This window comes from Pongo pygmaeus, chromosome X (genome assembly GCF_028885625.2).
Source record: "Pongo pygmaeus isolate AG05252 chromosome X, NHGRI_mPonPyg2-v2.0_pri, whole genome shotgun sequence".
Classification (NCBI taxonomy): Eukaryota; Metazoa; Chordata; class Mammalia; order Primates; family Hominidae; genus Pongo; species Pongo pygmaeus.
Window position 1 is genome coordinate 160,263,274 of NC_072396.2, and position 18,543 is coordinate 160,281,816.

Sequence of the window (18,543 nt, forward strand, 5' to 3'; positions counted from 1 at the left end):
TTAGAGAAATGCAAATCAAAACCACAATGAGATACCATCTCACACCAGTTAAAATGGCAATCATTAAAAAGTCAGGAAACAACAGATGCTGGAGAGGATGTGGAGAAATAGGAACACTTTTACACTGTTAGTGGGAATGTAAATTAGTTCAATCATTGTGGAAGACAGTGTGACAATTCCTCAAGGATCTAGAATCAGAAATACCATTCGACCCCGCAATCCCGTTACTGGGTATATACCCAAAGGATTATAAATCATTCTACCATAAAGGCACATGCACACATATGTTTACTGCAGCACTGTTTACAAGAGCAAAGACTTGGAACCAACCCAAAGGGCCATCAATGATAGAGTGGACAAAGAAAATATGGCACAGATACACCATGGAATATTATGCAGCCATAAAAGAGAATGAGTTCACGTCCTTTGCAGAGACATGGATGAAGATAGAAACCATCATTCTCAGCAAACTAACACAGGAACAGAAAAGCAAACACCACATGTTCTCACTCGTAAGTGGGAGTTGAACAATGAGAACACATGGAACACTGGAGCCTGTTGTGGAGTGGGGGGAAATGAGAGGGAGAGCATTACCTAATGCATATGGAGCCCAAAACCTAGATGATGGGTTGATGGGTGCAGCAAACCACCATGGCACATGTATACCTATGTAACAAACCTGCACGTTCTGCACATGCATCCAAGAACTGAAAGTATAATAAAAAAAGAAAATGTGATATATATATATATACACACACACACCATGGAATACTACTCAGCCATAAAAAGGCACTAAATAATGGCATTTGCAGCAACCTGGAAGGAATTGGAGACTATTATTCTAAGTGAAGTAACTCAGGAATGGAAAGCCAAACATGGTATGTTCTCACTTATAATTGGGAGCTAAGCTATGAGGACACAAAGGCATAAGAATGATACAATGGACTTTGAAGACTCAGAGAAAGGGGTGGGGGAGTGAGGATAAAAGACTACACATTGGGTACAGCGTATACTGCTTGGGTGATGGGTGCACCAATATATCTGAAATCACTACTATATATCTTATTCATGTAACCAAACTTCACCTGTTCCCCAAAAACCCATTGAAAAATAAATAATTTTTTTTAAAAAGAAACAAAATCATTGTGTTGTATACATTGAATATATACAATCTTTATTTGCCAATTAAATACTCTAAAATAAAAAAGGAAAAAAGAAAATGAGCAAAGGACATGGACAGACATTGCACTGAAGAGGACATGCAGATGACAAGCACATAAAATGTTCAATTTTATTAGCCTTTTGGGAAATGCGAATTTAAACAATAAATTGTCACTACACACCTTTCAAAATAGTTAAGATAATAATAGTGACAACACAAAATGCTGGTAAGAATGCACAGAAATATTGCTGGTTTTAATGTAAAATAGTATGACCACACTGGAAAGCACTTTGGCAATTTCTTACAAATCTAAACATGCAGCTGCTATGCAACCAAACAACTAGACCCTTTGGCATTTATCTCAGAGAAATGAAAACTTATGTCCATAAAGAAACCTGTAAAAGAGGATTTATACAGCCTTGTTTGTAATAACCCAAAACTAGTGACAACTAAAATGTCCTTCAACAGCTGAATAATTAAACAAACTGTGGCATATCAGTATCATGGAGTAGTACTCAGCAATAAAAAGGATCGAACTGTTGATACACACAACAACTTGGATGAAGTTCCAGGGAATTATGCTGAGTGGGGGAAAAAAAGACAATCGCAAAAGGTGATATACTGTATTATTCCATTTATGTAACATTCTTGACATTATAAAATTATCAAAGCAGAAAAGAGATTAATGGTTGAGGGACTGGATGAGACACAAGTGGATGTGGCTTTAAAAGGGCAACACGGATCTGTGTAGTGATGAAAATCTTCTGTATCTGACTGCTTCAATGTCAATAATGTCCTGTTTTCTTATCATACTATAGTTTTACAAGATGTTATCATTAAGGGAAACTTGGTAAAGGGCACACAGCATCTCTCTGTATTATTTCTTAAAACTGCATGTGTATCTTCAAGTATCTCAACATAACACCTTAATTTTAAAATTTTTAGTCATAAGAAACAAAGACACACATACACACAGAGAATATATTTAATGTTATAGAAATAAATTCATAATATATTGTTAAATAAAAATAGTTTGCAAAACAATGTATTAAAAGTAATGGCAAAAAGTGCAATTAATTTTGCACCAACTTAATATATGAAATAACCTCTTTTTGATGAATGTATTTATATATGTGAAGAAATAAAGCATAAAAGGCTATACACATAAATGTTAAAGTGGGTGGTATCATGGATGATTTTTATTGATTTTATTTTCACTTAGTGATATTTTGTAATTTATGTAACTAAAATAAATTCACTTTAAAAAAAAAGAATGAGATCATATCCATTATAGGAACATGAATGGAGCTAGAAGCCATTATCCCTAGCAAATTAATGCAGCAACAGAAAACCAAATAACACACATTCTCACTTACAAGTGGCAGCTAAAAGATAAGAATACATGGACTCATAAAAGGAAACAACAGACACTAGGGCCTATCAGAGTGTGGAGGGTGGGAGGAAGGAACAGATCAGAAAAAAAAAAAATAGCTAATGGGTACTAGGCTTAATACCTGCGTGATGAAATAATTTGTACAACAAACACCCATGACACAAGTTTACCTATATAACAAATCTGCACATGTACCCCTGTACTTAAAAGTGAAAACAAAAACAAAATGAAAGATCATTTATCATGACCAAGTGCAATTTATTCCAGTGATGCAAGAATGGTTCAACATACACACATCAATTAATGAAATACATCATATCAACAGAATGAAGAACAAAAACCTTATGATCATTTTAATTGTTGCTGAAAAAGCATTTGATAATATTAAACATCCCTTTATGACAAAAAACCCTCAAAAACATGGGTATAGAGGGAACACACCTCAATAGAATAAAAGCCATATATGACAAACCCATAGCTAGTATTATACTGAATGGAGAAAAACTGAAAGCCTGTCCTCTAAGATTGGGAACATAACAAGGATGCCCACTTTCACCACTGTTATTCAACATAGTACTGGAAGTCCTAGCCAGAGCAATCAGACAAGATAAATAAATAAAAAGGCTTCCAAATTGGAAAGGAGGAAGTCAAATTACTTTGTTTGCAGATGATATGATCTTATATTTGGAAAAACCTAAACACTCCAATGAAAACTCTTAAAGTTGATAAATTCAGTAAAGTTGCAGGTTACAAAATCAACGTACAAAAATCGGTGACATTTCTATATGCCAACAGTGAACAATCTGAAAAAAAATCAAGAAAGTAATTCCATTTGCAATAGCTACAAATGAAATAAAGTACATAGTAATTAACAAAAATACTAAAAGATTTCTACATGAAAACTATAAAACATTGATACAAGAAATTGAAAAAGACACACAAAAATGGAAAGATATTCTATATTTATGAATTGGAAGAATAAATATAGTTAAAATGTCCATAGTACCCAAAGCAATCTATAGATTTAATGCAATCCCTATCAAAATGACAAAGACATTATTCACAGAAATTTTAAAAAATCCTAATATTTATATGGAACCAGGAAAGACCCAGAATAGCCAAAGCTATCTCCTAAGCAATACCTGACTTCAAATTATACTACAGAGCTATAGTAACCAAAATGGCATGGTCCTGGCATAAAAAAAGACACATACATCAGTGGAAAAGAATAGAGAACCTAGAGATAAGTCCATACATTTACAATGAATTCATTTTCAGGAAAGGTGCCAAGATCATACACTGGAGAAAGTGCTGGGGAAACTGGATATCCATATGCAAAAGAATGAAACTAGACCCCTATCTCTCACCATATACAAAAAAACAAATACAAATGGATTAAAGACTTAAATCTAAGACCTGAAACTATGAAACTACTAAAAGGAAACATTAGGGAAACTCTCCAAGACATTGGAGTGGGCAGAGATTTCTTGAATAATATGCCATAAATACAGGCAAGCAAAGCAAAAATGGACAAATGGGATCACATCAAGTTAACAAGCTTCTGCACAGCAAAGGAATCAACAATGTGCAAAGACAACCCACAGAATGGGAGAAAGTATTTGCAAACCACCTATCTGACAAGGGATTAATAACCAGAATATATAAGGAGCTCAAATAACTCTATAGGAAAAAATCTAATACTGTGTTTGACAAATGGGCAAAAGATGTGAATAGACATTCCTCAAAAGAAGATATACAAATGGTGAAGAGCCATATGAAAAAGTGTTCAATGTCAGTGATCATCAGAGAAATTCAAATCAAAACTACAATGAGATATCTCAGCTCAGTTATTAGGTTGGTGCAAAAGTAATTGCAGTTTTGTCATTACTTTCAATTGCAAAAACCGCAATTACTTTTGCACCAACCTAATAAAATGGCTTTTATCCAAAAGACAGGAAATAACAAACGCTGGCGAGGATATGGAGAAAAGGGAATCCTCATACACTGTTGATGGGAATGTAAATTAGTACAACCACTATGGAGAACAGTTTGGAGGTTCCTCAAAAAAATAAAAATAGAGCTACCTTATGATCCAGCAATCCCACTGCTAGGTATCTACCCCAAATAAAGGAAATCAGCATATCACGGAGATCTCTGCACTCCCACGTTCATTGCAGTACTATTCACAATAGCTAAGATTTGGAAGCAACCTAAATATCCCATCAACAGATGAATGGATAAAGAAAATGTGGGCATATACACAACAGAGTACTATTCAACCATAAAAAAGAATGAGATTCAGTCAGTTGCAACAACATGGATAGAACTGGACGTCATATATTACATAAAATAAGCTGGGCACAGAAAGACAAACTTCACGTGTTCTTACTTATTTGTGAGAGCTAAGAACAAAAACATTTGAACTCATAGAGAGAGAGAGTAAAGGATGGCTACTAGAGGTTGGGAAGGGTAGTGAGGCTGTGTGTGTGGGGAGGTGAAGAGTGTTAATGGGTACAAAAAATAGCTAGGAAGGATGAATAACACCTAGTATTTGCTAGCACAATAAGGTGACTGCAGTGAAAAATAATTTAATTGTACATTTAAAAATAACTAAAACAGTATAATCGAATTGTTTGTAACCCAAAAGATAAATGCTTGAGGGGATGAATATCCCATTTACCTGATGTGATTATTACATGTTGCATGCCTGTATCAAAATATTCCATGCAACCCATAAATATATATACCTACTATGTACTCACAAAAATTAAAAATTAAAGTTAAAAAAACAAAATGGGGAAGAGATTTGAACACTTTACAAAGGAAGATATACAGATGATAAATAAGGACATGAAAAGATGCCCAATATCATTAGACACGTGGGAAAGGCAAATTAAAACCACAATGAGATACCATGATAAACACATTCGAATAACTGAAACGAAAAAGAATGACCATACCAAGTGTTGACAGGAAAGTGGAGCAAGTGGAACTCTCACATAATGAAGTGAAGTGTAAAATGGTACAACTACTTTTTAAAATATTTTGTCAAAGTTAAACATGTACCTATTACATGATCCAGCAATTCCAATCTTAGGTATTTACCCAAGAGAAATGAAAGCATACTGCCATAGAAATATGTACACAAATACTTATAGCAATATTCACAATAGCCCCAAAATGGAAACAATCCAAATGTCTTTCAATGGATGAATGAATAAACACATTATGGTATATCCATACAATGGAATGCTTCAGTAATAAAAAGGAATGAGATATTGAAACACACAACAACATGGGTGCATCTTAAAATAATTATGCTGAGTGAAAGACAGCAGGCACAAAAGCGTACATACTGTATAATTTCATCTACAGAAAATTATAGAAAATGTAAGGCTAACAGAAAGCAGATCAATGGTTGGCTGTGGTGGAGAGAGGTAAAGGGTAGGGTAGGGAAGACTGACTGCAAAGAGACAAAAGGGAACTTTCTGAGGTGATGGACATATTCTACATTTTGATTGGAATGGTGGTTATAAGTGTATATACATTTGTCAAGTTATTGAACTGTATACTTAAATGCACTCATTTTATTTTATGTAAATTTTACTTTGATAAAATATAAGAAAATAGAGAAGTTCAAAAAGAAGAACAAAAAACACCCCCAAATAAATGATATTATGCAGAGGTTGCAGACATTGCAATGACAAAGGTAAGGGTATGACTATGGGAAGAAGCACCTGAGAGATGATGAGGACTAAGATCCCTGGAGGAGGGAAAGTCAGGGATCTGAGGGGCTAGAGTGTTGGAAGAATCATCTGTGTAGATATTAAAATCACCAAGAATTATGATAGGAAAGACTAGAGAGAGTAGCCTACAGAAGGAAATAAAAGGTACTTCATCTTACGGCTGCTCTGATCTATTATGCGTAGAATTATTAAGGTCCAGAAACACTGGACAAAATTTCAATTTTTTGACAAAATTTTCTTTCCCTGATAGTGGATGTGACAAAGAAAATGATATTGTTGATCTTTGTGATGGCAGGGTGTGAAGAGGAATGGGAAGAGGCAACCAACCTTACCAGCTGCATTTGTTTTGTAATAGAAGTCAGACTAAGGATCCAATCAAAACTAGGTTTAGTGAGTGGAAACATGATTAAGGGTGGGAGGCAGGAAGAAGAATGGAGTCTGATAATAGATACAGCAGGAAGGGTGGATCGCCTTTGGCAAAAGGAAAATCAAAACACTGAGGTGTGGGGGAAATGCAGTAAAGTTTTACAGGAAAACTGAAGGGTTTTTTTTTTTTCTGTTATGTTATGCTGATTTAAAGTGCCATCACACACAATTTTAGGATATAAATTCGCTAGCCTGATTGATGAATTACTGATCTCTTAATTATCTTCAGCTGGCAAAGACAGGCTGCGGCCATTCACCAAAACAATTTTTTCTCTTTGTGTTTGTGATCTAAGTTTTTAAACATGAAAAATAATAATGGCAACCATAGTTAACATTTATATAGTGTTTACTATATTGCCAACTACTGTGCTTTATATACTTGTTTTATTTAATCCTTACAAATAGGATGATGCTATGAGGTAGGCTCTGTTATTACACTTGTTTTACAGGTGAGGAAACTGAGGCTCAGAGAGGCTGACTTGCTCAAGTACAGTCGGCTAATCAAGAGTTGATGACATACATCCTCTTCTCACTTAGCAAATTCAGGACCAGGACTATATCCTCCAGACACCATACTCTTAAACACTGCCTTCTCTCATTTAATAGTTTTGTCGAATTTTTATATTAATCAGTCTTTATGAGTATTTATAATAGCTATAAGATACTTTGAAATGGTCTGAACACTCAGAGTAGAGTATCATCTCTTCCTTCTTTCCCCCACACATTAAAAAAAGTTTTTGACAAAAGTATTACATCCAGAATTTTGGCCCAAATGTTAGATTCCATAATTTTATGTACAAATATACTAAAACTTAATTTTAGAGTCTTTGGTACAGAATGCAAACATTCCATTTAACAATAAACAACAAATCATTAAGATTATTTCATCCCTGCACTTAGAGAAAATAAAATGTGTGTTATGAAATCCTTTGTTCTTAGTTATTGGATAGAAACCTTGCTCAAATCATTCAGAGCTAAAAGACAATGTTTTTATTGACTACACAGAACACATAGATATTGTGGTATACATTCTTAATTGTGACAGGAGAATGCTTAATCTCTTGTAGTAATGCCTTTTAAAAATTACTCATTAGCACTTTTAGTCCTTCTCAACCCCCATTTCCCCTCCCAGTATCTTCCACGAAACTTCTAGAGATCTGTGGAACACAGCTTAAAATAAAACAAAAACCTGGACCAGATGATATTTGAGGTTCTTCCAGAAAATCTGTAATTTGTATCAATGTCATTAGATAAGCTTACATCTAAAGCACTCCACCTGATAAAATTCTGGACTAGTTTACTAAAAAGTTCATACAACTGAAAACAATCGAATAATATTAGACATAGCTATTTTAAAGGATTAGAATTCTAACTCTGCCACTAACTAGCTATGTGACCTTGGACAAAGTTACTTAGCTGCTCTTTGCTTTAATTTCTGTATTCATAAAAGAGGGTTAATAATAAACCACTTAGCACAGTGCCTACCATATAGTAAGTACTCAGTAAATTATTGGTTACTTTGAAAGTTATTATTTAATTCAACATTTTCTCATCCATGTGTGACTTGCTAAAGTTTCCTGTCTAGATTACCACCCAAATATGAAAAGCCTATGAAGATAAACACATAGGTCAAAGCCAACAATTGATTTCAGGAGAATAATTGAGTTGAATGAACAGTTCAGACAAAGGGAACACTTTAGTTACCCAGTGAAGAGACATTACTTCTGATTTGGAATTGGTAAATGTAAAAAGCCAGTTAGGAAATTACAGCTCATTTATATCCTATCTGAGCAGTTATATGTTTTGCTACAACCCAGAGATAGAAGAAGTCGCTCTTATGCCCGATAGTTTAGCAAACACTTAATTGCATTACCTAGCACTGCAGGAATTCAAGGGTCGTTCTCTTACAATTTTGAAAAGACAGGTTGATGATGTCCTTGGTGTATATATGTGACAAGCTGTTAAATAATCGAACTGGCTGTAAAAGCATTACTTTTGCCAATAGGTATTTAACTTAACATTTGGTAAGTATATCTTATTTTATGTCCTTGTAAGCCATCAGGAAGCTGTATAGTTTTAGAGGCAAGCTACTTAAACTTTAATGCCTTAGTTTACCTGTCTAGAAATGATGAGAACAACATTATAATATTGTAATGACTAAAAGTTGTAATGAAGTAGTAATAACTACTACTATCATTACTACTACTGATGATGCTAGTACTATACAAGCACCATTAATAACAACCTATCTCCTAAGTTGTTAGGACTAAATTAGGTAACATATGTAAAGTGTTTAGAAAAGAGCCAGGCACAATATGAGTTTGTTATTGTTCTTATTATCCTGAATACTTCCAATAGTCAGTGAAAATAAAGGGAAAAGCTACACAGTTAATGTAAGCGAGGATTTAGTAAGCTATTTAATTTCTTCTGGGAATAACCCATATAAATTTTTCTTTCTTGATGAGCTAATTTGGAAACACATGTTCCTTTCTCTTGATTTAGGGGTTTTCCAAAGTGCTTTTCTGAAAAGTTAAGACATGTTAAAAAAAAAAAACAAAAAAACTCCATGGCAGACCAAAAAGAAGAAGCAGAGCATTCTAAAATGTCCCCCTCCTCACATAGCAAGCACACAGACTCCTGGTTTTTTTCTCCCACAGTGTCCATGTGACCCTGCTGTGATGTTTGTCCATTGTAGAAGTTTAGAAAGTTCTGTCTAGGCTATGTGTGGGAATGGAGTTCTCAGGTCATTCTCGGCCTTCTCCTCCACCCAGTCAGGCCTTCCAAAACCTATCTCATAAAACACAGATTTTGAGACTTGGAAAGCCCTTAACGATCATCTTGTCATGCTTCTTCATTGTATAGATGGATAAAAAAAAGTCTGGAGAGAGGGAGGGATTTTTCTAAGGTTATATAGGAAGTCATTGAGAATATAATTTCATCGCTCACTACAAATCAGTCTAGTGCTTTTCCACCGTATCACCTTGCCTTTTTCAGAAGAGATCTGTTTTCCTGTTGTCATCTAAGGACAGTCACACACCCAGGCATTCTTCTAGAACTCAGAGTAGGAAAATAATCACAACATTCTTTCCTATCTCTAGCCCAAATGTGGAGAATTTTTAAAGACATTGGACTTCAGTGTCAAAAACTAATATATTCTACATGCAGTTATTATAGCTGGAAAACTTACCTTTACAAAAAGCTCAATCTCAGGGTCCACTTGAGTGCTGGGCCTCAGGCCTGACATCTTTGTCTTTACTGCCAGTTGTCAGCCTCCTGCCTCCTGTAGAGTTCACAATACTTGTAGACTCTTTTCTCAGTTTTATCCAAAGACTCAAGTAATGTTGGTGCTTTAAGAAGAGAGTCTAGCTTGTAGTGGACTGAGTCAGACCTGGAGCCAGTCTCTTCTCAAGAGGTGTGACGCAGAAAATTCTAGATGCTTAAGTGCAGCTCTTGAAATCGTTTTCCTTTTTCCTCGTGACCTAACATTTAAATCAAGGAGGAGCCAAAGGGGTGTGTATAAACTGCCTGGCTAGAAGTGTGGGGGTGTTTCCAGAGAGGCTTCAATGCCATGAGTCAGCACAGGAGAAACACATGCACACAAACACACACATGCAGTGCTAGCTTCTATATATCAAGCAGACCAGATGTTTTCTAGAGCCTCCCTTTGAGACCTGGGCTCCATGCCCAGAAAAGGGCCTCTTATTGGTGTTCCTGTAACTTGAAAGCACTTCCAGGAAAAGGGCCAGAAATGACTTGGATTTTTATTATTGAAAAGGATGTTTATCCAATGATACTGTCTAAAAGAGGGTTAAAAAATTGTACTTTATTAAATGTTTCCACCCCCAATCCTACTGCTCACACAGCCAGATTTCTGTTCTGGGTTGCAAATTTCACTTCTCTGTACAACCAGGGAATGTTCACTGGAGTGGTTGAGTCTGGGGGCTTGTTTAGTGTGCCCCACCTAGTTCTTTATTTCTTGGAAGCTTGGACTGGAACAGATCACTTCCTTGTTTTGGCGTCTGTATCAGGAACCATGATTAGTTCTGTATTTCTGCTTGTCAACCCTGGGAACAGCAGCAAAACCAGTCAAACAGATCACTCTGTGTCTGCAATGTTTCTGACAGCTGTATCTGATGCCTCCAGGGGCTGGGAGGGGGACCCCGGGATTAACAAACCTCTTTGGTGGGAAGAGTCTCTTCCTGCTTGAAGCCAAACTGAACATAGATCCATCAGTTGGGCACCACTGTGATCCCCTTTCTATAACACCAAGCATTCCCCATGCTCATATGGGCTGTACATGCACCTGCCATTGCCCTGTGTAAAGATTTACAGGATAAGAGGCTCTTGAAAAAACCCAGCCTGCTCCATACCTGTAGGTTCTAGGGAAGGAGTGGCTGATATGTAGGTGAGTATTCTTCTGGATGAGGGAAAGACCTCATGATTTCCCAAATGGTTTGAAAAGTGAGAAGAAAATTGTGCTGGACATCTGCTGAGCCAAACTTAAGGGTGAGTTTTGTACTGGCTATTTGGCAGGACCTGGTGTCTGCCTTGTTTAGCTATATTTTTACTCTATTCATCATACTCTGTTCATTCACTCCAAAGGCAATCAGTGAATGTCAACTCTGTGCCAGGATGCTGATCCATTCACTGAGATTGGCAGCACAGGAGGACAGCCAGTTCGGGAGGACAACAGGAATTCAACTTTAAGCATACTCAGTCTGAGGCCTCCTCACCTTTCCCCACTCCCTATATCTAACTGCTACAAAATCTTGTCTCTTCTACATCATGAATATTTTAAAAAATCCATCCACTTCTCTTTGCCCCTATAACTACTCCAAATTTCAAGCCATCAATATTCTTTTTTAATTGATTTAAAACTTTTTATTTTAAAAGACCAAATGGTTGCTTGATCCTCGACTCTCATGGGAAAACCACAACCCTTACTATCACCACCACCACGACAGCAACAACAACAGACAGCCTAATGACCTCTGTATGATCCCTAATAAATTGTCAAAGTAAGGAGATGAAAGTTCTCTTTTTCTTGATGCTCAGAGTGTTTAAATATTGTATTTAGGATAATTTACATGCCATAAAATTCACATATTTAAAGCCATTTTATAAATTTATTGGGTGGTGCAGCCACCATTATAATCTAAATTTAGAACATCTGCATCACATCAGTGGCATCTTTCTTACCCATTTGTAATCAATCTTCATTACCACTCCCAGTATTAGGCAACCATTAATCTACTTTCTATACCTATGGATTTGCCTGTTCTAGATATTTCATATAAATGTTGTGTTAGTCCATTTTTGCTTTGCTATAAAGAAATACTTGAGGCTGAGTAATTTATAAAGAGGTTTAATTGGTTCATGATTCTGCAGGCTGTACAGAAAGCATGGTGCCAGCATCTGCTTCTGGTGAGAGCCTCAGGAAGCTTCCAATCATGGCAGAAGGTAGAGTGGGAGCATGCATCTCACATGATGAAAGTGGGAGGAAGAGAGAAAGTGGTGGGAGGACATGCCACACTCTTTTAAACAACCAACTCTTGCATGAATTCAGAGGGAGAACTCACTCATTACTATGAGAGTGGTACCAAGCCACCCATGAAGGACCTGCCCCCATGATGAAAACACCTCCCACCAGGCCCTACCAAAACTAGTTTGCTCTTTGCTTTGTTTGCTTATAATAGTCATTCCAGTGGCTGTGAAGCGGTATCTTACGGTGATTTTTTTCAATTTTAAAAATGGATTTAGAGGGTACAAGTGCAGATTTCTTACATGCATATATCGCATCGTGGTGGAGCCTGGGCTCTTAGTGCATCCATCACCTGAATAGTGAACATTGTACCCAAGAGGTAATTTTTCAACCCTTGTCAACTTCCCACCCTTTTGTAGTCTCCAATATCTATTATTCTACTGTATATGTCCATGTGTACCCATTGTTAAGCTCTCACTTACAAGTGAGAATATGTGATATTTGACTTTCTGTTTCTGAATTATTTTACCTAAGATAACGTACTCCAGTTCCACTCATGTTACTGCAAAACACACGACTTCGTTATTTCTTATGGCTGCGTAGTATTCCATGTATATGTAAAATGCAGATGGGTAGATACCCAGTAGTGAGATTGCTGGATCAAATGGTAGTTCTATTTTTAGTTCTTTGAGAAATCTCCATACTGTTTTCCATAAATGTGATAATTTACATTCCCACTAACAGTGCATAAGCATTACTTTTTTCTCCACATCCTCACCAACATCTGTTGTTTTTTGATTTTTAAATAATAGCTATTCTGACTGGTGTAAGATAGCATTGTGTGGTTTTAATTTGCATTTCTCTGATAATTAGTGATATTGAGCATCTTTCATATGTTTGTTGGCCACTTGTATGTCTTTCAAAAAACACCCATTCATGCCCTTTGCCTGCTTTTTAATGGCGTTACTTGTTTGTTTGTTTGTTTTTTCTTGTTGAGTTGTTGGAGTTTCTTGTAGATTCTGGATATTAGCCTTTGTTGGATACATAATTTGCAAATATTTTTTCTCATTAGGTAGGTTTACTCTGTTGATTGTTTCTTTTGCTGTGTGGAAGGTTTTTAGCTTAACTGAGTCCCGTCTGTTTATTTTTGTTTGTGTTGCATTTGCTTTTGAGGACCTGGTCAAAAATTCTTTCCCTAAGCCAGGCCAGTGTCCGGAAGAATTTTTCCTACATTTTCTTACAGGATTTTTACAGTTTAATGTCTAAAATATAAATCTTTAATCCATCTTGAGTTAATTCATGTATCTGGTGAGAGACAGGGGTCCAGTTTCATTCTTCTGCATATGGCTAGCCAGTTTTCCTAGCACCATATATTGAAGAGGGTGTTCTTTCCCTATTGTTTAATTTTGTCAATATTGCAGAAGATCAGTTGTTAATAGGTACTTTATTTCTGGGTTCACTATTCTGTTCTGTTGGTCTATATGTCTATTTTTATACCAATATCATGATGTTTTGGTTACTATAGCCTTGTAGTATAATTCAAAGTCAGAATGTAATACTTCAAGCTTTGTTCTTTTTGCTTAGGATTGGTTTGGCTATTCAGACTCTTCTTTTGGTTTCATATGAATTTTAAGTTTTTTTTAAATTATGTTAAAAATTGTGTTGGTAATTTGATAGAGACTGCATTGAATCTGTAAATTGCTTTGAGCAGTGTGGTCATTTTAATAATATTGATTCTTTTGATCCATGAGCATGGGATGTGTTTTCATTTATTTGTGTCATACACAATTTTTTCATCAGTGTTTTGTAGTTCCTCTTGTAGAGATCTTTCACCTCCTTGATTAAATGTATTCCTAGGTGTTTTATTTTTTGTGGCTATTGTAAATGGGTTCTTCATTTGGTTCTTAGCTTGAATGATATTGGTGTAGAGAAATGCTACTGTGTTTTGTACATTGATTTTGTATCCTGAAACTTTACTGAAGTTCTTTATCAAGTCTAGGAGTCTTCTGAAAGAGTCTTTTGGAGTTTTATTGTACATTATTTGGGGTTTTCAACATAATGGGGTATTTTTTCCTCCTTTATAATATGTATGCCTTTCATTTCTCTCTCTCTCTCTCTCTCTCTCTCTCTCCCCCCTCTCTCTGTGTGTGTGCGTGTGCACGTGCGTGTGTGCGTGTGCGTGTGTGTGTGTGCATGTGTTATTGCACTAGCTGGGACTTCCAGGACTAACAGTGAATAGTAGTGGTGAGAAAGGACATCCTTGACTTATTTCTGATTTTAGGGGAAAATTACTCAGTGGTTCACTGTAGGTTTTCCACGGATAGCCTTTATTAGAATAAGGAAATTTCCTTCTATTCCTAACTTGTTGGGAATTTTATCATTAATTAATATTGAATTTTGTTGAATGCCTTTTCTGCATTTATTTATATGATCATTTGATGTTGCTTATTTAGTATGACAATATGATAAAATACATTGATTGATTTTTGAATGTTGACCCAACTTTGAATACCTGGGATAAACTCCACTTGATCTTGATGCATTATCTTTTTTATACATTGCTAGAGTTGATTGGCTAATATCTTCGTAAGAATATTTGTACCTATGTTTATGTGAGATATTGCTATTTTGTTTTTTCCTTGTAATATCTTTGTCTGAGTTTGGTATTAGGATGATGCTATCCTCATAATATGAGTGGGGTCATTTTCTCTCCTTAATTTTCTGACAGAGACTGTAAAATTTGTATTACATCTTACTTAAATGTTTCATAGAATTCATGAGCGAAATTGTCTGGCCTGGAGTTCTCTTTCTTGAAAAGTTTGAAATTACAGATTCAGTTTCTTTAATAGATGTCAGGCTATTCAGATTATCTACTTTTCTTTGAATTAGTTTGTTTTTTTTTTACCATGTGGGTTTAAGAAATTGGTTCATATAAGTTATCAAATATATAGGCATAGATTGATTGTAGTATTCCCCCTCTTATTCTTTTAGTGAGAACATTCAAAATCATCTCTTCCAGCTATTTTGAACTATACAACATATTATTGTTGACTATTGTCACCCTATTGTGCAATAGAACACCAGAACTTAATCCTCCTATCTAACCATAACTGTAACTTTGTACCCAGTGACCAACCTCTTCTCATCTCCTTCCCTCCTCGCCTCCCCTGCCTCTGGTAACCACTGTTCTACTCTCTACCTCTATAACATCAACTTTTAAATTTATATTTATTTTTATTTTTTATTTTTGTGGTTACATAGTAGGTGTGTATATATTTATGGGTTAGATGAGATGTTCTAATATAGGTATGCAGTACGTAATCACATCAGGGTAAAAATGGAGTATCCATCTCCTCAAGCATTTATCTTTGTATTACAAACAACCAAATTACACTCTTTTGGTTATTTTTTTTTATTTTATTATTATTATACTTTAAGTTTTAGGGTATATGTGCACAACGTGCAGGTTTGTTACATATGTATACATGTGCCATGTTGGTGTGCTGCACGCATTAACTCGTCATTTAGCATTAGCTATATCTCCTAATGCTATCCCTCCCCCCTCCCCCCACCCCACAACAGTCCCCGGTGTGTGATGTTCCCCTTCCTGCGTCCATGTGTCCTCATTGTTCAATTCCCACCTATGAGTGAGAACATGCGGTGTTTGGTTTTTTGTCCTTGCGATAGTTTGCTGAGAATGATGGTTTCCAGTTTCATCCATGTCCCTACAAAGGACAGGAACTCATCTTTTTTTATGGCTGCATAGTATTCCATGGTGTATATGTGCCACATTTTCTGAATCCAGTCTATCGTTGTTGGACATCTGGGTTGGTTCCAAGTCTTTGCTATTGTGAATAGGGCCTCTATAAACCTATGTGTGCATGTGTCTTTATAGCAGCATGATTTATAATCCTTTGGGTATATACCCAGTAATGGGATGGCAGGGTCAAATGGTATTTCTAGTTCTAGATCCCTGAGGAATCGCCACACTGACTTCCACAAGGGTTGAACTAGTTTACAGTCCCACCAACAGTGTAAAAGTGTTCCTATTTCTCCACATCCTCTCCAGCACCTGTTGTTTCCTGACTTTTTAATGATCGCCATTCTAACTGGTGTGAGATGATATCTCATTGTGGTTTTGATTTGCATTTCTCTGGCCAGTGATGGTGAGCATTTTTTCATGTGTTTTTTGGCTGCATAAATGTCTTCTTTTGAGAAGTGTCTGTTCATGTCCTTCGCCCACTTTTTGATGGGGTTGTTTGTTTTTTTCTTGTAAATTTGTTTGAGTTCATTGTAGATTCTGTATATTAGCCCTTTGTCAGATGAGTAGGTTGCGAAAATTTTCTCCCATTCTGTAGGTTGCCTGTTCACTCTGATGGTAGTTTCTTTTGCTGTGCAGAAGCTCTTGAGTTTAATTAGATCCCATTTGTCAATTTTGGCTTTTGTTGCCATTGCTTTTGGTGTTTTAGACATGAAGTCCTTGCCCATGCCTATGTCCTGAATGGTAATGCCTAGGTTTTCTTCTAGGGTTTTTATGGTTTTAGGTCTAACGTTTAAGTCTTTAATCCATCTTGAATTAATTTTTGTATAAGGTGTAAGGAAGGGATCCAGTTTCAGCTTTCTACATATGGCTAGCCAGTTTTCCCAGCACCATTTATTAAATAGGGAATCCTTTCCCCATTGCTTCTTTTTCTCAGGTTTGTCAAAGATCAGATAGTTGTAGATATGCAGCGTTATTTCTGAGGGCTCTGTTCTGTTCCATTGATCTATATTTCTGTTTTGGTACAAGTACCATGCTGTTTTGGTTACTGTAGACTTGCAGTATAGTTTGAAGTCAGGTAGCGTGATGCCTCCAGCTTTGTTCTTTTGGCTTAGGATTGACTTGGCGATGCGGGCTCTTTTTTGGTTCCATGTGAACTTTAAAGTAGTTTTTTCCAATTCTGTGAAGAAAGTCATTGGTAGCTTGATGGGGATGGCATTGAATCTATAAATTACCTTGGGCAGTATGGCCATTTTCATGATATTGATTCTTCCTACCCATGAGCATGGAATGTTCTTCCATTTGTTTGTATCCTCGTTTATTTCATTGAGCAGTGGTTTGTAGTTCTCCTTGAAGAGGTCCTTCGCATCCCTTGTAAGTTGGATTCCTAGGTATTTTATTCTCTTTGAAGCAATTGTGAATGGGAGTTCACTCATGATTTGGCTCTTTTGGTTATTTTAAAAGTACGATTAAATTATTTTTTACTATAGTCTCCCTGTTCTGCTAGCAAATACTAGGCCTTATTCATTCTTTCTAACTATTTTTCGTACCCATTAACCTTCCCCACTTCCTCCTCACCCTCCCACTAACCTTCCCAGCCTCCCTTCTACTCTCTATCTTCATTTCAATTATTCAATTTTTAGCTCACACAAATAAGTGAGAACATGCAAAGTTTGTCTTTCTGTGCCTGGCTTATTTCACCTAATGTAATGTCCTACAGGCTTATCCATGTTGTCACACATGACAGGATCTCATTATTGTTTATGGCTGAATAGTACTCCTTTGTGAATATGCACCACATTTTCTTTATCCATTCATCTGTTGATGGACACTTAGGTTGATTCCATATCTTGGCTATTGTGAATAGTGCTGCAATAAACATGGGTTTGTTAGTCAAGGTTCTCCAGAGAGACACAACCAATAGGATATATGAGAGAAGATTTATGAGGTGTGGTTGGTTCAGATGATTATAGAGATGGAGAAGTCCCACAATAGGCCATCTGCAAGCTGGAGAACTGAAGAAGCTGGTAGCATGATTCACTCCAAGTCTGGAAGCCTCAGAACTAGGGAAGCTGAGAGTACAGACCCCAGTCTGAGGCCAAAGGCCTAAGAGCCCACAGGAGGCTGTGGATGCAAGTCCCAGAGTCCAAAAGTGGAAGAAACTGGAGTCTGATGTCCAAGGACAGGAGGAGGAAAGGCATCTAGCTCCAGAAGGGAGATAGAATGAGCAGAGAGAGAGAATTCCTCCTCTTCTGTCTATTTGTCCCAACCAGGCTCCCAGCTAATAGGACAGTGCACGCCCACATTGCAAGTGGATCTTACCTGTTGCAGTCCACTGTCTCACACACCAAGCTCCCCTGGAAACACCCTCACAGACACATCCAGGGAACAATGTTTCAACAGCCATCTTGGCATCCCTCAATCCAGTCAAGCTGACCCGTAAATTGAACCATCACAATGAGAGTGCAGGTATCTCTCCAACATACTGATTTCATTTCCTTTTAATATATCCAGTAGTGAGTTCTTTGGATCATATGCTAGTTCTATTTTTAATTTTTTGAGGAACCTCAGTAC

General features: G+C 36.5%; 1 protein-coding gene across 4 annotated transcripts in view; it reads right to left on the reverse strand.

Annotated features, from left to right (window-relative positions):
* The window catches only part of CLIC2 (chloride intracellular channel 2), a 110,241-nt gene that overhangs the window by 54,322 nt on the left and 37,376 nt on the right, over positions 1–18,543 (reverse strand). Inside the window, exon 1 of one of the 4 annotated variants that reach the window (XM_054472006.2) lies at positions 9,915–10,215. The exons of 2 other annotated variants lie outside the window; for them this stretch is intronic. In XM_054472006.2, the coding sequence (XP_054327981.1) occupies positions 9,915–9,971 (57 nt within the window). In that variant the 5' untranslated portion in view covers positions 9,972–10,215. Of the gene's footprint in view, positions 1–9,914; positions 10,216–18,543 lie in introns of those variants that run through there. One more of the 4 variants, XM_054472005.2, reaches the window with a different exon arrangement.